We start from the raw sequence: 21,907 nt of genomic DNA on the forward strand, positions 1-21,907 counted from the left end.
TAGCACACAAAATTGGTTATTAGCGCATCGTGTTATGCTTCTTTCGAAATTTTTAGCAGCGAAGCTACTCTTTAATTCACAATGTCCGTCAATCACGAAGAGAGGGAAACATAATTTTCTCGACTCCTATTCAAGATAGATAGCTGATTTTTTTTGTGAAGATTCCTATGGCATATGCCCATCTTATCTATACATTGTTTTGTACATCTGTCTGTTATTTGGGGTGTGAGATCGATTCCTAGATTTTCAAGTTTTCACTATTTTCTCAACTCCTTTGTAAAATAAAGGGCTGAAATTTTCAGGGGTTAATTAATTTTACATTCTATATAATTCCAAGAAGTTTTAGTAAGATTTGTCTTTTATTGGGGTGCTGGATCGATTCCTATATTTTTAGGTTTTCGTAATTTTTTCTATTCCTATTCAGGATTGAAGGCTGAAATTATCAGGGATTCAATTGAATATGCCCATGTTCTACATATTTCCATTAAGTTTCATTAAGATTTGGCTACTAATTGCGGTGTTAGACAGGGAGTAAGGGAGGGGACAATGGATCGAATATTAAAATTTTAGGAGTCTCAAACTTTGGGGACTGGCTTAAAGGGAATGTGCAACAATTTAGCAGTTTCTGACTGAGTTTGGGGACTTGCGCATTAAATGCCGCTACTCGTTGTGTATGTTTTGAATATTGCAGACGGGGAGAAGGGATAAGGGAAGTGGGGGCAAGGAAAATAACTACTCGTTGTGTTAGTTTGGAATGTAGCAGACGGGGAGAAGGGAGAAGGGAAGTGGGGGCAAGGGAAATAAACAGAATAAAAAGGGGCAGTCATATTCTTGCTAGCAGCTGGCCGGGTCCAATAATCTTGCAATATAAAAATCACACCATAAAACCTCAATATATTTCATCGAAAACAAGTTGTGATTTCACTTTACATGACGCTATGGAAATCTATTATTTAATTAACAATCCCTTTATAATTTCCTACAAATTTATTGGATTAAACTGGATTTCATGCCCTTTCTTTGGTAACTCTTATATTGAATTAATTGCCCATTGTCCCCTCCCTTACTCCCTGGGTGTTAGATCGATTCCTAGATTTTTAAGTATTCGTGATTTTAAAGGTTTGGTGATTTCCCTAATTACAAAGTTTAATGTTTATTGCTCTATAGTAAATTTTATTTCCGATTTCCATTCATAATTTTCGAGCTTCGCTACTTTTGGATGATGTCATCCTTGTTTTTTTTTGTCTAAATTCAGTGTTTAACATCGTGATGTTTTAATAACAGGATGTGTCAGTTGGTGTGCCGCAAAGGATATCGCCAACCCCTGAAACGATATTGTTCTCCATTATAGTGAAGCTTCCTATTGGCCAATGAAAGGCACCTCCACCCTCCTGTGTAAAATCGCCCCTTGATGCATGTAATATAAAAAACCTTACCCCCAAAAATTTGTTTCAATTATGAAACTAAAATTAATATGACTATCTATAACGACCTTCGCGTAACTCGCTGCGCATCTGCTGATTGTCGGGGAAAGTGCTAGGTTCGATCTTGGCACATAACCGCGTCATAACTAAAGATGTTTAAAATGGTCCCTACTGCTGCAATGTCATCTGCGCGACATAAGTACTTAGACATGATGAATGTTTTGCATCTCTTTAACACATTACACAGTTAGGACGTCCAGACAAAGGTTGTATATCATAATGAAAAATTTTGTTCAGAAATACACCAAAATAAGATCTCAATTCTACTTTGTACTGTGGCGAAAGAACTAATATTTCTCTCATATGGCGTGACTGAAATGAGGAAGCCCAATCTTTTCATAAAAATACCATTTTCTGAAAACCTTATGGACAGACAAGTTAGACTTTGGATTAGATGCGTAGGTAACGGACGGGGGGACGATTTACAGACACTTAACGCTATTAATTAATGTTCGCTGCTTCTCCCTTTGTTTTGGAGACATTTACTCTAACTAGACGATTATTTCCTAAAAAACGGCGGAGCAAGGCCCAAAGTTTCCCGCCACCACCAAAAAAAATTTCCCCACTATTCTCTTTCTCTCTGTAGATATTAATGACAAAGCATTATACATCTAGTCTTGTTTGGTCTTGATACCTTCTTTCGATCGAGAGCTTTAAAAATTCACCCAAGGGCATTACAGACAGACGGACAATATCTTTTTTAGTATATTTCCTTTTAGAAATTATAAACTTTCGTTTTCATGATTTTTGAATTTCTGTTGTAGATGAGTTTACGTCCCAAACAGAGTCCCTTTTTTTTAGCGGAGTATTTCAGGGATATTAAGGGATAAGACAATGGCCGATAAAGTGATGTACAAACATCCCCAATGATGGAACACAAAATTACCTCTTTTGTAGATTACAAATATTGGTTAAAACGTTTGGACACTACTTAATAAATTATCCAATCAAAATCCATTAAAAGTCCCCAAAGTTGTTAAGCCAACGAATAAAAAAAAACGTCATGAAAACTTTGGGGACTAGTGTAATAAACAGCCCATAGTCTTCTTTTCTTCCTGAGAGTCTTCCGTATGTGTATATAATATATGAATGTGTGTGTATTTGTGTGTGTGTGTGTATGTGTGAGTGTGTGTGTGTGTGTATGTGTGTCTTATCATATAATTCCTACCACACAATATACATAGAAAAGTATTGATCCTTACCAACCTCGAGACTACAAGTACAAGTGTGTGAGGGGGGGGGGGAGTGGTAACTTGTATGGAAGGAGGACACTGCACTAGCAACTTCACGGAAGAGCTTTACAGAGTTCACAAAAAAGAGACCGGAGATAAATGGGAGGATTGGGATTATTATTCTTGCTAAAAAGAGAGAGAGGTGTGCAGGGATAAAGGGATAAGACAATGGAATATAATTTTTTCCACCCCCGAAACATTATCTTTATAATTCTGCCCTTGGTAACTGGTAAATGTTTAGGACAGAAAAATATTAAAAGTTGGTCAACCAAATTTTGTCACCCTGCCACCCTGGAGGTGTAACAAGAATGGGTGGAGGCATGTGGGGGAAGGCAACAAAGCCATTCCATCCTTAATAGTTGCAGTGTATGGCTGGTGAGGAGGTACACCACCAGCCAGGCATCATACCACTGGTCAGATAATCATAATATTATTATGCATTTACAAATTACATAACAACTGCAGCTTGACAACAACCCAATTTGACGCAACTGTCAACTATTTTTAATCTAAATTAAGAATAGATATGAAATAAATGATATGTGAAATAAAAAGTGCTTAAACATTGATCTTTTAAAAATTCATATTTATTAGGACTTAAAATTTGGAAGTCCTAGCAAAGCATAAAAAATGCTTGTCTGTGAAAGTGAGGAAAATCGTCGGAAATTGGCCTGGCTGGTTCCAGGCTACATCCTGCTGGCCTGGTTCTTCTGTGTCGTGTTCCAGCCCCTGGGCTTCACTAATATACCTGGCAGGGGCAACAATAATGATCTCAATGATGAGAGTCTGTATGAGATTATTAATCTGCAGGATGATCCACAGGTAAGAATATCTTCTTTTTTTTTTAAGCAAGAATGTATTTTATATATTAGTTATTTATCTCATCGTATTTTAGACAGCTTTCCACGGATATTGAAATGAAAAATTGTAAGATTAAACTCAGTTTTGCTAGCTCCGAGCTAATAAAACTGTTATTAATTTTATGATTTTATTTTTATAATAATGGAAAATTGTCTGTAATACGATTTTAAACATGATTTTTCAGTATGGCTGAGAACCGGTTCTATTTAAGCGGAAATATATCGAAGCCATACTAAAAAGAGATATTAAAATTAACGATTTTCAAAAGTTCCTCTGAAATTTATGTTTTCTAATTTCATTATAGGTTCACAAATTTTCATGTACATGGGCTGAAATATCATGAATAAAAACATATTATTATAACCTCTTATGTAGATTACATTTAGTGGTGGAAACGTTTGAACACTCAAATTAAGAAATCAACAAATCACAATTCACTTAAGTCCCTACAGTTGTTAAGCCAACGAATAAGAAAACGATATAATAAAACTTTGGGGACTAGAGTAATGAACAGTTCATTGTCCCCTCTCTCTCTCTCTCTCTCTCTCTCTCTCTCTCTCTCACTCTCTCTCTCTCTCTCTCTCTCTCTCTCTCTCTCTCTCTCTGCATGCTTCGCTTTCAATGCAGATTTTGTTCCTTGTTATGTTAGGTAATACACAAGGAAAGATGATATTATCGGTAAAATAAAAATAACAAATACAATATGCATTTAGTCAGGAAGGAAGGGGACAATGGACTGGTACCCAAAGTATTATGATAACGAATTCTTATTAATTCTTAAAAACTTTGAAGACTTTGTGAATTTTTATTTGCTGATTCAATCAGTGTTCAAAAGTTTCAACCACTAATTCTAATCCATAGGAGGGATAATTTTGTGTATTACAGTTGAAGGCGTACTTCAGTTTATCGGACATTGTCTTATCCCTTTCGCTCCCTGGCATTAAATGCATCGAGGAAGAATTTACGCATTTTTGACTTAACCAAAGTATTTGACAACACAACACATTATTAATTATAACTCTTTTCCTTAATTTTCAATTACGTCTTCAAAGTTTGAAAACGAAAGGACAATTCTGATATGCTTAATTTAATGATAATAATTTAAAGATAAGAAAAGCTTCGCCTATAAAAAGCATAAACTAGCTTGAATAATTTTATTTTAAAACTTTATGTTACATATGATGTAATTTGATCTTAATGAATATGAGAAAAATACATTTTATTACCAAGTAATATTAAGATAAACAAGGATGGCAACATCCATAAATGCAAAGCTAATAAAATCAGACATGTGATATCAAAGGGCAACAGTTAAAGCGTAACAATAAAAATCCTAAGAGAGTGTGAAAAAAATTGTCACAGTTGATGCTTTTGATTTTTTTACATTAACGAATATACTAACCATTATAGTCGTAGTTATAGAAATCTGAAAACATTATGCCTAATCTTTAAAGGAATAAACGGGAATAGTCCCTTTCGTGGCAACGCTCCTTAAGGGGCGATTCGTCATATTTTTAAAATGGCTTTTGATAGGTTATTTTAGGTTAGGTCAGGTTATATTGGGTTAGGTGATTGCCCCACAGGCTCAGAGAGTTGGCCCCGAAAGGGGCTAGAAATAGGAGAAAAGCTACTGTGAAAAAAACGAAGAATCGCTCCTTAAGGAGCGTTGCCACGAAAGGGACTATACCCGAATAAACTGTTATAAAGCAATAAAATATTTTTTTATATCTCAAGATTTGGTTTCAAAGTTTTCATTCGACTTTTTAAAGCATACCTTCTCAATTCCAATATTATGGTGGGTTTTGCTTTTGCTTAAATCTATCTAAAAATATTCTATGGTTAATATTTTTAGATCTTAGCGAACAAACATACATCCTATCACTTAAGTTTACCTATAGGATTATCACAACAGAAATCTTTAATCAGGAATCAATTGGATAATTCTTGATTTGAGATTAGAACTATTCGTTTTACGCTTTCTGACGGAGGGAAAAACTAATATGTTAAAACGATTCGCTTTTTATAACACTTGTGTTTTAAATAGATTTACGTTCTTGAATTTCCGGAAAACTTCCTTTCTTACGAAAAGGTCCCCAACACTGGATTTAGTTATCTGGATCATATACCTATAACTATACATTTATTAAGTAAATAAGTAGATGACCACTAACCAAGGAAATCAAAAGCACTTGTAGAAGCTAAAATAACATGGATTACATGAGAAACTTCATTACCAGTATAGCTTCGAAACCGATTATTATGTGCTGGATTAAAATCGGTTACAAGCCATGTGCTGGTTTTAAATCGGTTACAAGCCATCCTAAAAAGTCATGTATCTAGCGTGTTTTAGACAACTTCCCATAAATAATAAAATAAAAATTCTTAAAATAATACCAGTTTTGTTAGCCCCGAGGGAAGCTGTCTATAATACGATGGGATAAATAATTATTCTAATATAAAATTTTTGTTTCATTTATAGTATCATGGTCAGACAAAAAAACATTACAGTTTATATTATATAGTCAGAGGAATCGTTTTTAAAAGCGAAGCTTTTCTATAATTAGGGTCGGTCCGTCCGTACGTCCGTCACGGATAGCTTTTTTCGTTAATTTAGACATGTTAGAATTGTCCTATCGATTTCAAATTTTGTATGGTGATTCCTTTAGTAGTTAGGTACGAGATAGAAAGCGTAGCAACTCTATAATCATTACCAGAATGTCCGTACGTCCATTTTAAACATGTTGATTTTTTTACTTTTTTAAAAAGCTTTTTTCGTTAATTTAGGCATGTTAGAATTGTTCTATCGATTTCAAATTTTGCATGGTGATTCCTGTAATAGTTAGGTACGAGATAGAAAGCGTAGCAACTCTATAATCATTACCAGAATGTCCGTACGTCCATTTTAAACATGTTTATTTTTTAACATTTTTAACAACAAATTTGTATGTGACCTAATTATCCGATTGGTCTGATTTTTGGTATACTGATTCCTGGGACAACAAAGTATAATATTATAAGCGAAGCAACTCTATAATTAAGTCCTAAAAATGTAAGTATGTCCATAATCATTATCCTGTATCAAGCAGTTTTTCAACAAATTTACTTACAATTTTGCTTTGACTCTTATACATTCGCATTCTGATTATTCAGTTCTGACATTATACAAGTGTTAATGTCCGTTTGTCCTACCGTTTCAGAGCTTCGCTTTTATGGATGTTGTCATCCTTGTTTTATAATAAATACATGAAAAGAGAACAATTGTAATTTTAGAGAAGCTTCGCTACATAACAATTTCCTGGTTGTTCTGATGAGTAAATGCATTTTGTATGCTGTTGAAGATTCAGCAAGTTTTTTTTTCTTGGTTTTAGCATAAGATCCTACTACGTAGTCGTACTTTTTCACAAACCATTCATATTCGTACTTTTCGTACTACATAGTCGTATACTTTTACACCAACCTGTAAGATTTGTACGTAAGATTTGTGCTTACATTCATTTTTTTCTCTTGGGAGGGTGGTGGTATACCCTCCTTAAAGATAATAATAAACCTTCCAAGGTCCTATGAGAAGCTACCCTGTAAAAAAGAACCCTATCAGTTCAACGGTTAGCGAAATCCTTTCACACATACAGACAGACACACAGACATATGCATATCCTTTTACTTTATTATAAGGATGAGCGGCTTCGCCCCTAGCCTCTAGGGACTTTGCCCCAAGAGGTTTAATCAAACCAATTTTTCGTATTTTAGATTTAAAAGAAAAATTTAAAGAAAAATGATTTTTTTTGGGGGGGAAGGGGAGTAGTCGACCCCACTATTTTAATTTTAGTTTTAAAAAGAAATCTTTTTTGGGGGGTTAAGGGTGTTCCACCTCCAAGAATAGATATTAACCTTCCCGAAACCTATGAGAAGCTACCATGTAAAGGAGAACCCGATCGGTTCAGCAGTTAGAGAGATCCTTACACACATACAGACACACAGACAGATATCCTTTTACTTTATTATAAGGATAAGATTTTCAGTAGTCGACAAATTAACACCTTTCTTGTCTTGTCAAATTATAAACAGAAATTGCTGAACAAAAATGTTATTGAGCCCGTTATGCTGTAATACTAATAGACATAATCCTTGGAAGCAATAATAAAATGCATAGTTCCTTTATCGAGAAAACAAAAAAAACTAAAGTTTTCCCGGTGCTAATTTGTAATTTTAGCGTTGCATTGCTGCAGTCTTATTTTAAACTTATTTTTAACATTATTTGATCTTTCATAAAAAACATCCATTAAAGTGAAGCTCTGAAACAGTAGGACATTCGAACATTAACCCTTGTAGAGTGTCAGAACTGAATAAGCAGAATATTAATTTGTATTGTATATTTCTAATCAAAATTTCATGTGTTGCAAAACTGTTAAATACAGGATACTGTTAAAGGACTTGATTATAGAGATGCCTCGCTAATGATATTGTACTTTTTTGTTTTTAGAGGAATCAGTATTCCTAAAATCATATACATAGAATTATTATATTACAACAAAATTAAAAATCAACATAATTAAAATGAACGTACAGATATTCTGGTAAGAAATATAGATTTGCTACGATTTTTGAATCCTAACTGTTATAGGAAACATTATGCAAAGTTTATAATTGATAGGACAATTCTAACATGTGTTAATTAACGAAAAGAGTTAACCGGACGGACGGACCTTCCCTAATTATAGAAGAGCCTCGGTTTATTATTATTTCAAGACATTTTATTCTCTACTTTAATCAAATGGTCATATTTTTATAACCCCGTAGCTATCTATAGTGCCCTAGCAAAATAGAGGAATGAGAAACTGTCCCAATTTTGTATAACTTTAGCGGAACAAGTTCCAATTACGTCATATTTTTCATTCCCGAAAAAGAGAAGGGGGAAAGAAAAAAAAGGGAAGGGGGGAAGAAAAAAGAGATGGGAGAAAAGGGGGTTTTCCCCATCTCTTTTGAAGAGATTTTCTTCCCCCCTCCCTTTTTCGGGAAAGAAAAATATGACGTAATTGGAACTTGTTCCGCTAAAGTTATACAAAATTGGGACAGTTTCTCATTCCTCGCAAAATAGGGATAGATGTCACTGCTTTTGGCCTACCTATTCTATTGATGTCAAAAAATACCATATACCCCATCCTTTTCTAGAGGTTTTCTTTCCCCCTGCCCCTTCTCTTTCCCTTTACTATGACGTCAAAAGAATAGGTAGACAAAAAGCGGTGACATCTATCTCCATTTTCCTAGGGCACTAAACACAGCTTCTATAACCCCCAGGTTACTTGGATCCAAATGACTGGATGCAATATAAAACCCTTCCCTATAACTGGAAATGCACAGTCTTGTGTTTGCTAATTTAAGAACCTGATATTTTTGAAAGTTTGTGAGTCTGGTCAGGGAGGGGACAATGACATTTATTACACTAGTCCCCAAAGTTTTCTAATTACGTTTTTTATTCGTTGGCTTAACAACTTTGGAGACCCTTATTGAATTTGATTGGTTGGATCATTAAGATGAGCGTCCAAACGTTTCAACCACTAATTGTATCCTACATAAAGGAAATTTTGTGTATAATTGGGGATGTACATCAATTTATCGCCTTTTGTCTTATCCCTTTAGATACCTGGAGTCTGGTCCTTATTGTCTGGCTGAACAAGTTTCAGAGTATTCTTGCATAATTAATTATTTCATTGCAGTTTTCCCTCAAAGTATCTTGTTGAGCACAGAAAACACCCCTCTACCCCACCTTATTTTTAGAATAAATTACATTTTCTTACACCTATCCCCAACGGGGCATATACCTGTGGTGCCCTAACCTTGCGGGACTTTCTGTACCTAATATAACCTAGCCTAACCTGGAGTATTAAACAAACAAATAAAAACTACCATTCTTTACTCTTTTTTAAAATTTTATTAAATAAATAACGTAAAATTGGGGGGGGGGGGGGGCGGGGGTGTTCTTTGCTTGTCAAGGCATTCTCATGGAGAAAATCAAATATTTTATATATATCTTTGCCACAGCTACTCTATATCTTGTCTCTGTAATGCCTTATTTTGCATAGTACATATAGAAAGTCAAGATGAACAATATCTTAGTTGGATTAATAGTATCATATTGTAGAAACAATCCGACTACATTTTTGGTTAGAAAGTGTACACATCTAGTAAAATAGGACAGCTTTTTCTCATTTCATACTTTTAAGCATACCATAAATACTAGAATTTCTCAAAATAAACAATTTTCTCCGAATTATTCGAATCTGGTGGATAGGAACCGGTTCTCGTCAATACGAAAAAACTATGTCTAGCATCAAATTATATCCAGCTTTCTACGAATATAAAAATGTACAATCATAAGATTAAAACCTGATCTCATAATTGTACTTTCTATATCCGCGGAATGCTGTTTATAATACCTACGATGCGAGAAATAACTATTATCGTTCATAAATTTCGTAGCTAGTGATATGGGATTGAATCATATGTGACTTAATATAAGTTCACATATCTTCGTGTGCTAGAAATTCCTTTTTAAGTCGGATTGTTTATTGAGTTTGATTAAACATCTGGCCTAATAAATCTACTTTATTTTCATCCTCCTAATATAAAGTAGTAAGATTTTCTTATTTGTAACATAGGATCTCGCTAACCGTTGAACAAATATGGGTCTCCTTTACAGTGAGGTTACTTATAGGTCCATAGCAGGTTTTTAACTATTTTTTGGATGGTGACACCCTACTCCTAAGAGAAATCGCACTAAGAAAAAATTACCTCCCAAAATTTTGTTTCTTATTCTTTTCAAAATTGAAAATAGGGGGCAGGGTCCATTCCCTCCCCGCTCCCCAAAATCCCCTAGAGGCCTCTAGGGGCGTAGCCGCTAGTGTTATATAATGGTATAAGATATCAACTGAGAGTGAATAATAATATGTAATTTCAAACCATTCTTGAATTTATATTACACAAATTTTACACAATTGTGTGTAAATCTAGAAAATATTTTGAATCAAATATTTTAAATTTGTCTGTTGGTTTTTATAATTTAAGTACATTCCACATCTTCTACAAACATATCTCATAGCTTTTAGAATAAATATACCACCGAAATCAGGTTATCACAGAAAACTTTTTTTTTATAAAGATAGCTACGCTAATAATGGTCCAGGTCATTCTTTAACGCTATCAAAACTTTTACTAAATAATAAAGAAAATAATTGTTTCATATAAAGAATTTGACAACGGAAAAATCTTTTTATGAGGTATAAGAATATGTATTGTATTTTTTTTAATTGTTTTGCATTGGAAGTGGATGAGAAAGGCTAGATAAATAGCTTAAAACTTTCCATAGACTTAAACCTGAAAACAAATAGCCTAAAACTATCACAGCTATGTGAAGATTAGAGGACCCTATCGGTTCAGTAGTTATTGAGATATTAAGCTTCAGACAAAAAAAACCTAAATAGTTTAAATAATAGGATGTAGGCATATTGATTACTAAAAATATATTTTCTTTTCAGTGGAAAGCTAAATGTGAATCTGGAGAACGGCAGCAGATAATTCTGAGTTCTGGGCGGGGCAGTGGTCTCATTCTCAGGCTTACCAACCAAGATTATTACAGGTACACTTTAGAAAAAAAACAAGGATGACAACATCCATAAGAAGCAGTGATGTAAAAAATCATGGAATGTATGAACGGACATAATGAGTAACAGAGCAGATACTCAGTTGTTATAACAATGAAAAGAAAGAGAGAAAATATGCAGACAAAAGTTTTTACAAAGTTTTTAAAGCATGAACGACATACAAACGAACAAATAGACTAGATGCGCATATGTCACAGAAATCTTCACTTAAAATTGCAGATGTCTATTCTATTAGTCGAAAAATTATTTGAAAAATGATCCCCGTCCGCAGAGTTAGTTGTAAAAGGAAAATTTTAGAGAAAAATAACATGGGATCAAAGTATTCATATACTGTAAAGCGCAATTTGTCTTCTAATAAACATTCCTTTTAACTAATGTTTTTTTTATTTTTTTTTTATAGATACGCTGGCTTCTCTTGCGCTCTGGAGGTTGTAGCTGGACCTGGAATGGACGGAGTCACCGCGGTCCTCGAGCACATGGACCTGCGGGGCGAGGAGACAGGCCAGTGGCACCAGCCCAACTGTCCAGACTATGTGGACATCAGAGCTGCGGAGGCCACGTACAGCCAGCCAACCTGTGGACAGTGGGATGTGGAACGAGATCACAAGCTAAAATTGGCGGGAGTGGAGCGCAATATTTTTGGGTACTGCGTCGAGGATCGTGAGCAGCACAGTTGCGAAACTAAAAACTTGCTGGTAGATGTTGCAATTGAGCACAATATTACACTGTCTAATTTATTTCCTGCCCTGAGAAAATCGGACAGACATGGGTTTACCATTGTGTTCACAGCCTGGCGGCATGCTGATGAGGAGACAGGCGAGTGCAAGGAGACAGAGATGGTGTGCCCCAACTCTGATGGGGGCGTACACGCTCCTCAGAACCATTGTGTCTGGGACAAGATGGCGTGTGACGGTCACCAGAACTGTGGCTTCCTTGCCAATAAGGATGAATGGAACTGCAGGCTTGGAAGGGAAACACCCTGGTCCTTTGGCACCATTACCGTTCTGGTCACTATCTGGATTGCTATAGTTACCATTCTAATGTTGGCAACTGTTTTTTTACTCCAGTGGAACCGGCTCTCGTTCCGCACACCTCTGGGACTTCTGTCTGATTCTACCAGGCACGAGGTCGGTCAGGCGGGAAGTCAGCCGGTCACTGAGCGCTTGCAGTCAGGGCATGTCATGAGCACTGCCTCTGCTCCAGATCCTCGTACTGGGGGTATGGTCAGCATCATGGTCATGTACCGGCCTCCTAATTCTGATAATGAAACAGTGGGAAGAGTTGTTAGCATCAATAAAACCTCCCAAGATCTGCCTCCAACCTATGAGAGCCTGTTTATGGGTGAGAATCCACCTGGATATAACATGCTGACCGTTAATATTCCCAGCTCTGAAGCTGCCGCCACTGCTGCAATGAGTGCCATGGATACTTCTGGCGAAGCTTCTCTACAACATGTTGCATCCACTTCTGGCGGAGCCGTCGGTGGAATCACATCCACAAGTGTACAGAGCAACCTTTCTCAGGCCATTGATATTTTGCAGCGAGTAGCACAGCACAATACAGCTGCTGCTGCTGCCACAGCATCCGCTGCTGTCACACCTGGCAGCTGTGTAAGCCTTAGTGTGCCAGCCACTATAACTACAACACAACAAGCAGAAACATTGAGGCCGGGTCGGGACGTATCTGTGGACACTATTGTGGATATCTCTCCACTTGAGATCAGTTCTACTTCCCCATGTACAGTTACTACTGCTGGTGGTGGTGCTACTCTGGAAGAATCTGTTGACGGTGCTGCTCTACTACAACAACACCAGGCTCAGTATAAAGAAGAATCTGTAACCTCAAGCTCAAACGGGCACATCAATAACCAGTAGTAGTAACAAACATTTCTGCTATAATGTTTTCCTTTCATTATTATTAAGTTATTTGAATATCATATGAACTGTAATTAGCATAATATGAAGCAGCTCATAGTGCCTAATAATAAATGACATAATACAATACAAATGACAAATGATAGGCCAGTATACATTTTACCATTGGACAATTACAGGGTATCATTGGTCATTTGTATTCTAAGACGTCATTTTATTAGGCACTATAGGCTGCTTATTCATAATATTTATGTCATGTAAAGTAACGATTAAATGATATTTTCTAAGAAAAGAATTTAGATTGATTTCCTACAGATTCTAAGGAAAATTATTGAAATTAATGAAATCTACAAATGAAATTGTTTAATGAAATTCAATTGAAAACTAAGAATTTTTCAAAAGAGGAACCAAACTAAAAGAATTAACCCTCAACCTTAGAAAAAATTCATATAACGGCCAAAATTTGCATTGGCTATAAATAAATGAAAACAAAATTGAAATTAATAATATTGTAATATGAAGGCATATAAAGTATGAATGAAAAAATATAATTTTTAATATTTTAGTTACCATAAACTTTAATTTTATTATGAATGTTTTAATAATTTCTTCAACTTAAATTTTAAAAGTACTGTTTATCATTTCAAGCAAAAAAAATTAAATGAAATTGCTGCCTGCTTTTTAAAAAATACCTTCCTTCGTATATAAGATTTAATCCAGAAAATATTAGTTTTAGGCTGCTACAAAGGTTGAAGACCAATATATTTATTCTTGAGATAAAATATTCCTGCTTGACGGGTGGATAGGCTATCATTGAATATTAAATGTGTATCTCCTACATTTAGATAGCAATGCATTGTATTGGACCAGAGAGATAAGGGACAATTGGCTATTTATTACACTATTCCCAAAAGTAATTGGCTTAACAACTTTAGGGACTTTTATTGAATTTTGATTAGTCGGTTCATTAAGTGTTTAAACGTTTCAACCACTAGTTGTAATATACAGAAGGGGTAATTCTAAGTATCAACATTGGGGACGTACATCAATTTATAGGCCATTGTCTTATTCCTTTAGATCCCTGATAGCTTCAACTATTTGCAAGCTACACAATCATTCATTCCAATGCATGACTGGTTGTTCTAAGCAATACATGGATAGAACAATGGACTGTAAATTAATGTCCTGGTAAATTTCGAGTAAGGGGGGTGTTGATTAGAATATTAAGGGGTCTATCAAGGGGTGCAAACTGCTTATTTATGTGGGGTTGTAAGGTGAAAACTTTATATATTATGTAGGGGTCGTAATTACCCCACTGAAAATTTTAATAAAGGGGGGAGGGAAACTACATTCATTTGTGGAGTGTATAAAGCCCCTCCCCATGCTTAGATATACCACACTTTTCTGGGATCTTTCTGAGTCAAGTATCAACTGTTGGGAATATCAAAGGATGACTCCATGCAAAATTTGAGCCGGATCCGGCCAAAACCGGCCGTGAATTTTATGAAAAACCGGTTTTTTCCAGTTTTTAGGGGGTATCTGTAAATCGATTCAGCTGGAGCAAAACCGGTTAGAGGTACAAAAAATTTTACTTCACATGAAATTTAGCCAATGCAATTGCCTACAAAAATATACTTCATCATCAACTTGATTGGACAACTCTTTCCCCTCCTAAATGTCCATTAAAACCTCGGAAACGGCAAAAATCGCCAAAAATCACGCCTTCGGCGGCAAATAACGGCTAAACGGTAAGCCGGAGGCGAATGAAACATAAATAAAGAAATGTCTGCCTCAAAAAGTTGTTCAACCTCAAAGAGATGCTTGAAGTCTCTAAAACGACTCCTTCCCCTCCTTTAAGGGGAAAAACTGAAAAAACGTGATTTTCAAAAGTATGCCCACTTCGTGGGTGTGGGGGGCACTGAACCCGTCACCCCAGGGTCACCAAATATAAAGTCTAGGCGGCCCACAATGCTGAATTTTCACCAAGTGAAAGTCTTGTGTCATTATCTCTTATAAGAAAAAAGTTATTAATTAATTAAAATTTCAAATTGTGATATTTTGATGGATTTCTTTGATGAAATGACAGGCCGGTCAATTTTTAGGCCATTTTTTGCGGTTTTTGGGCCGTCACGCCCAAACGGTTTGAGATAATCTCACGGGACCTTTTGCCCAACCTAAGTCTGGTTATTTGTGAGGTCTAGGAAAAAAAAACAGACTTACGCAAAAGATTATAATTATAATCTTTACACAGAAAAATGGCACGAGGTGAGGGTTTGAGGGGGCAAAATGAGCCGACCAGCAATTTTTGACGGCACGCAGCGACGTCGTGCTTCATCCAATCCGGGATTTTTTTTTCTTAGACCTTACAAATAACCAGACTTAGGTTGGGCAAAAGGTCCCGTGAGATTATCTCAAACCGTTTGGGCGTGACGGCCCAAAAACCGCAAAAAATGGCCTAAAAATTGACCGGCCTGTCATTTCATCAAAGAAATCCATCAAAAAATCACAATTTGAAATTTTAATTAATTAATAACTTTTTTCTTATAAGAGATAATGACACAAGACTTTCACTTGGTGAAAATTCAGCATTGTGGGCCGCCTAGACTTTATATTTGGTGACCCTGGGGTGACGGGTTCAGTGCCCCCCACACCCACAAAGTGGGCATACTTTTGAAAATCACGTTTTTTCAGTTTTTCCCCTTAAAGGAGGGGAAGGAGTCGTTTTAGAGACTTCAAGCATCTCTTTGATGTTGAACAACTTTTTGAGGCAGACATTTCTTTATTTATGTTTCATTCGCCTCCGGCTTACCGTTTAGTCGTTATTTGCCGCCGAAGGCGTGATCTTTGGCGATTTTTGCCGTTTCCGAGGTTTTAATGGACATTTAGGAGGGGAAAGAGCTGTCCAATCAAGTTGATGATGAAGTACATTTTTGTAGGCAATTGCATTGGCTAAATTTCATGTGAAGTAAAATTTTTTGTACCTCTAACCGGTTTTGCTCCAGCTGAATCGATTTACAGATACCCCCTAAAAACCGGAAAAAAACGGTTTTTCTTAAAATTCACGGCCGGTTTTGGCCGGATCCGGCTCAAATTCTGCATGGAGTCATCCTTTGATATTCCCAACAGTTGATACTTGACTCAGCAAGATCCCAGAAAAGTGTGGTATATCTACCCATGCTGTATATGTGTAAAAAGGTTGATTGTATGTGAAATGAAATTAGAATCTTTCCAGTATGGCTTCGAAACCGATTAATATCCGCTGGGCTAGAACCGGTTTCACAGCCATACTAAAAAATCATGCATCGTATCGTATTATATCCAGTTTTCTACGAATATAAAAATGTACAATAATAATTTAAAAACCAGTTTTGTAATTGTACATTTTTATATCAGCGGAAAGTTGTTTATAATACGATGCAATAAATAACTAATCTAGCATAACTATGAAACTTTAACTTTACTCAGATGAAACATTTTTTTTATTTTCTGTTTCCTTTCAAGTCACATTCAACAGTTTAATTAACATTTATATAATATTTATAATTTAGTAAGTAATTTCATCTTTTTAAGAACCTTTTATAGTATATAGATATTTATTTTAATTTCCTAATTTTACACCGAATTGCACATAAATTTTATCTGTAAAGAAAAAAATATTGATTTCCATGTTAATATTTATTTTATATTTTTGATGTTAATTTATTAAATGTAAAATTCGTACATAAAGTTTAGATTTGATTACGTACATAGCTATATAAATATATATATTATTACATTATTTTAATGATTAATTAATAAATTAGTATATAATAAAAGTATAGTAAAGAGCACCAATGTTTATTATTGTCTCGACTAGACGCTAGATTAGTCAGATATTGGTTAGTTCAATTTAATCTAATTTTATCTTGTCAAAGAAAACTAATTTTTTTTCAAATTTCAATTCTATCACATTTGTTAGCTAATATTAATAGGTTTAAAAACATTTTATTCATAATCACTTATTTGAGTTATGAAGATCTAACTTGGAACCGTATAATGGTGTGGTACGACCGGCAGCGCCCGACCTGCTGCCGTACAGATTTGAACCTCTACCAGAAGTGCTGCCGTATATAGGAGTTGCCCTTCCTTCAGGCCGGCCGTACACAGAAGTTCGGCTGCCGCCAAGTTCCCGGCGGCTGCCATAAATAGGCGTGTTGCCTCCGCCGCTGCGCAGCTCTTCCAGCGGCTTGTACCTGGCTAGATTAGATCTACTGCCCTGCACAGAAGTCGTCCGACTTGCGGCGCTTCGCTGGTCGCCAAACTTGAGCTCTGACCTAACTGACCGCTCGCTGAACGTAGGCGTGGCGGTCCGTGCAACCAAAGCTGTCGTCTCGTTCGGATCATTGCAAATAAATGTGTCGGAGTCCGAGCTGTCCTCCATCTCGACCTCAGGACCGAATGTTTCAATATGAACCCTGAGGATGAAGTCTCCCTCCATGTCAGGCATGTATGTGGATGGAACGATACAGTATCTGCCTACTGGTAAACGCACACGGATGTTGGATTCTCTTCCGTCCTAAAATAGAAAAAAATAATTCATGAAAATAAAGTAAAGAATTAAAGAAGTTGTTTCTATGATCAGAAAGATCTCGTTATCAGCAAGACAGATTATATATATTTGGGTAGATATAGGCCTCACAGGATTAGGGCCTTTGGACCCTCTTTATTTTAATTTTATTCTATAAATGAGGGGGGAGGGACATCAGTGTTCAACAGGCACTTTGTTAGAAAGCACCAAAAGCAAATTGTGAGGAAGCTTGAAGCACATTGAGGCGAAAGGCGAAGTCTCTACTAGTCTGAAAGGACAAAGTGAAACCTAAGCTTGCAGTTTAAGACAAGGATCTAAAGGAATAAGACAAGTCCCGATTAATTGTTACACATCCCCATTGATTATACACGCAATTACCTCTTTTGTAGATTACGTTGAAACGTTTTGACACTCAACTAAATGAACCTACCAATATAAATTCAATTAAAGTTCCAAGGGTGTTAAGCCAACGAATAATTTATAAGACTTTGGAGAATAGTGTAATAAACAACCCAATGTTCAATGTTCCCTGAGTTTAATTTAAAATCACTTACATAATTTTTAATGCCTATAATTTATTGAAACATTAGATATATCCATTACCATATTACATCTTAAATATGCAGAACCAATTTAGACTGAATGAAAAAAAGGTAATGAAGAATATATATTACAGATGTTACATATTGGTCAGACTATCCTGTCAATATTCCTATAACTATACAGTATACATTCACACCAGAGAGAGAGAGGGGACAATGGACTGTTAATTTCACTAGTCCCCAAAGTTTTATAATAATGTGTTTTAATTCGGTGACTTAAAAACTTTTGGGACTTTTATGGTTCATTAAGTTGAGTGTCCAAACGTTTCAACTGCTGATTTTAATCTCCAAAAGGAGTAATTTTCTGTGATATTAGTGGGTACGTACAATAATATATCGGCCATTGTCTTATCCCTTTAGATCCCTGCATTCACACAGTTAATACCATTACATCCTATTTCTAATAAACTATAGTTGCTTCTTCCATAGCCTCTAGGATCTTTGTCCTAACAGAGGTATAAGTGAGAGAGGGGGGGGGGGTCCAAACATTTAAATTATGAGGTTAAGAAGATTTTATAAGAGAAGTCATTTCTAGACGCAGCTTTTTAAAGAGCTAATAAAAAATTACGTCATATTGGCCTAACATTGGTCAATTAAAATGTATACTGACCTGTCATTGGTAATTAAGTCTGTGTATTGGCCTATCATTGGTCAAATTTTGTACTCTTACCTGCCATGTTGGAGTTTTAGCGACAGCTTTGTGCCTTCCATCATTTCTTCTGTACGAGAAGAACTGGCTGGTCAACTCGTCCGCGTCCCTGTCCACGCGGTATGTCCTGAACCCGATCTTGTTGACTCCCTTGACCTTGCTGGCCTGCTGTCTGCGCTGCATCAGGCTGATAACTGCGCTGCAATACTTGTCCGGATCCTCGGGGTTGGGAGATTTCAGCTCTATGAAGCATTGCGGATTCTTGGCATAGTTCTTGAAATCTCCCTTCTGAACGCCGCCTGCGTTGGAGCCAACCTCCCAGCGGCCATTGAAGACTGCCTCTTTGTCTGTTTCCTTGTTTATGTGGCAAAAGTCGATAGTGTCGAAGTGACGTAAAAAGTCCTAAAAACCACAGAGCTTAATTATTATTATTATTAAATTGCAAACATTCATTAAAATAGATTTTTTGTTTCATTAATGCATCAATATTTCAAACTTTAGATGATGATTCCTGTAACAGTAAGGTAAAATTAAGAAAGCGTAGCAACTCTAACAGAAAGTCTGTCCGTCCATTTGAAACATGCTGATTTTTAACTTTTTTGACAGTAACTTTTGTTTGATATAATCACCCTATTCATCAGATTTTTGGAACATTGTTTCCTAGGATACAATATTTAAAGCAAAGCAACTCTATAATCAAGACCTAAAACTGTAAGTATGTCCTTAAACAGAATACTGTAATTACGCAATTTTGCAGCAAGTTTATTTACAATATTGTGTGTCCATCTATACCTTTAAATATTATTATGCTTATTAAGTTTTGACACTCTACAAGTGTTCGCTTTATTTCAGAGCTTCGCTTTTATGGATGGTGTCATCCTTGTTTAATATGTTGACTGAAATAGCTCTGTTCCTGAAAACCAATCCAGAATCCTCCATCATGAAAAGCCTCTCCATCCAGCTCCCTGCGAACAGAATCTGAAACATTGAGCCAGCTGGCATCATCTGGAGACCAGGAACCTGTCCACTGCGGGTTGGTCCACCCAGAACAGTTCTTTATTCTGATGATCTGCCTGCCCTGACCCAGATCCGCGACCTGTGTGATCCTGTACACATAGCGTGGCTCCAGCCCAAGGCTGCGCGTGTCCTGCTGGCGGTTCGCGTTCGCGTGTGTCTTGGCATGGAAACTGACCAAGGGAATGTTTCCGTTTTGGTTTGCACGCAGGATATCGGCGAAAAGGCGGTCTATTTGTTTCTGTTCTCCACTGAGAAGGCGGGATATGTTCTTGACTCGTTCTGGGCACCCACCAGTCAACTCTATGCAGGCATCGATAGGAAGCCAGTTGTTGAGAAGTTCGTAGGTACCTTTAGCTTTGGCATAGGCTTTCTCCAACAGGGCTGGCCAAAATTCCACTCTGGACGCAGACTGCATGTATATCAGATTACCCCTTCTGGTCGGCAACAAATCATCAATAACTATTTCAATCCACCTGCCGAACCAAAATCTAAAATGAAAAATGCCCGCATAATTTTCCGCCTCGCTGAAGCCCTGGTCCGGCGGTATGACATGTCTCAAGAGGGCGTCGCTGTCAGAGATGGCACTGAAGGCTGGCACATACCACCCGTCCATACCCTGGCGGATGTCAAATCCTTCATTTTTGTTTGACACGAGTATGGGCAGATCTGGGCGGACAATGTCATGCGGCCGCAGCCATACAACCTCGCTGCCATAGTGCTTGCTGCGGTCGCGCAAAAATTCTTCTTGTGGCAAAAACTCCGAGTCCTCAAATAACTTTTTGCTTTTCAGCGCTTCAGCACGTAACTCCTGAAAATTCTGCTCAAATAAATATTCCGTGTGGTTGGACGCAATACTCTCAGAGTCAGAATCGGAAACCATTTTCAAATGTGTTTCATTCACTTTTTTACCATTATAACGAAAAACTTGAATCACTTGATTAAATTTCTAGGCTTTTGTGATGATAGACATATGTAGATGTTATGCAGGCGAGAGCTATTACAAACAGTTTTACCTTTGAAGTTTCAGGGCTTGCATTTTTCCTACATAAAGCAACCAAACGTTATGACTTATTACTTCATAAAGATTAATTATTATAAAAATTAATATTTTTATTATATTTTTTTTAGAAATAGCCCTGTTAGTTCTACAATGAAGAGGAACCAGTTTCCAAGAATTAGTCAGCCCCACACACACGCTCACACACAGCGCGCTCATCTGCAGTGTTGTGCGCGTAATTTCTGATGTTGGTTGTTGTTGCAGGCTGTGGTATGTGTGTGTGTGTGCATGCGCGCGCGTGTGTGTGTGTGCACCCATTATTGTGTTTAACACCTGTTTTATTCTTTATGTGATAATAAACAGAGAGATATGATAATGGATGAAAAAATATCAATTAATTTAGGTGGAATAAGGGATATAAATTAGTCTAGACATAATTGTGTTTTATTTCTTACTGAATATTGTACAAAGTTAGGTTTCCTTAGCCTCTATGGGATATAAAAAACAGTTTAAGGGTTAAGAAAACTAATTCGGCTAGTCTAGCCTACACAATTTCATATTTTTTGGTCTAATATATTAAGAAGCTACTTTACACCTTAGAAGTGTATGTCTGTAATGCTCATAGAAAGAAACAGCTTATAGTGCCTATAAAAATGACGTCATACAATGCAAATGACCAATGATAGGCCAGTATACATTTTACCATTGGTACATTATAATTGGTAAACTGGCCTATAATTTGTCTTTTTTTAATGTATGGCGTCATTTTTTTTTATAGGTACTATAAGCTGCTTTTCATGGAAATAACTTTGTATTTCCCACCTTGACGCAAGAAAAACGGAAATGGAGGCGAGATAAATGTTCATTATGATCTCATGAATTGATGAATTGAATTTATAAGAGGCTTTTAATCTTTAAGCGAGATCTTAAGCTACAGACAGACAGAGAAACATTTACATAAGGACT

General features: G+C 36.3%; 2 protein-coding genes across 2 annotated transcripts; one reads left to right on the top strand and one right to left on the bottom strand.

The window, feature by feature from the left end:
* Positions 1-3,065: 3,065 nt before the first annotated feature.
* Positions 3,066-13,699, top strand: LOC145317600 (uncharacterized). Its single transcript, XM_080158744.1, has 3 exons — positions 3,066-3,538; positions 11,110-11,210; positions 11,636-13,699. Exons 1-3 carry the CDS (start codon positions 3,347-3,349, stop codon positions 13,107-13,109), a joined length of 1,767 nt encoding a protein of 588 aa, XP_080014870.1. The 5' UTR covers positions 3,066-3,346; the 3' UTR covers positions 13,110-13,699.
* Positions 13,700-17,043: 3,344 nt separating this feature from the next.
* On the bottom strand, positions 17,044-20,932 carry LOC145315519 (calpain clp-1-like). The gene is made up of 4 exons (XM_080155501.1): positions 19,825-20,932; positions 19,580-19,587; positions 18,949-19,329; positions 17,044-17,664 (listed from the first exon to the last, which is right to left on the bottom strand). Exons 1-4 carry the CDS (start codon positions 20,822-20,824, stop codon positions 17,104-17,106), a joined length of 1,950 nt encoding a protein of 649 aa, XP_080011627.1. The 5' UTR covers positions 20,825-20,932; the 3' UTR covers positions 17,044-17,103.
* Positions 20,933-21,907: the final 975 nt, after the last annotated feature.

The sequence above is a fragment of the Acartia tonsa genome, chromosome 4 (assembly GCF_053477335.1).
Source record: "Acartia tonsa isolate MP-2025a chromosome 4, ASM5347733v1, whole genome shotgun sequence".
NCBI classification, from domain to species: Eukaryota; Metazoa; Arthropoda; class Copepoda; order Calanoida; family Acartiidae; genus Acartia; species Acartia tonsa.

Coding starts and splice junctions, on each gene's coding strand:
- LOC145317600 (XM_080158744.1), top strand. CDS start 3,347: ATGCTTGTCTGTGAAAGTGAGGAAAATCGTCGGAAATTGGCCTGGCTG. Junction 3,539..11,109: donor ATCTGCAGGATGATCCACAG/GTAAGAATATCT, acceptor TTTTCTTTTCAG/TGGAAAGCTAAATGTGAATC. Junction 11,211..11,635: donor ACCAACCAAGATTATTACAG/GTACACTTTAGA, acceptor TTTTTTTTATAG/ATACGCTGGCTTCTCTTGCG.
- LOC145315519 (XM_080155501.1), bottom strand. CDS start 20,824: ATGGTTTCCGATTCTGACTCTGAGAGTATTGCGTCCAACCACACGGAA. Junction 17,665..18,948: donor CTAAAACTCCAACATGGCAG/GTAAGAGTACAA, acceptor TTTCTATTTTAG/GACGGAAGAGAATCCAACAT.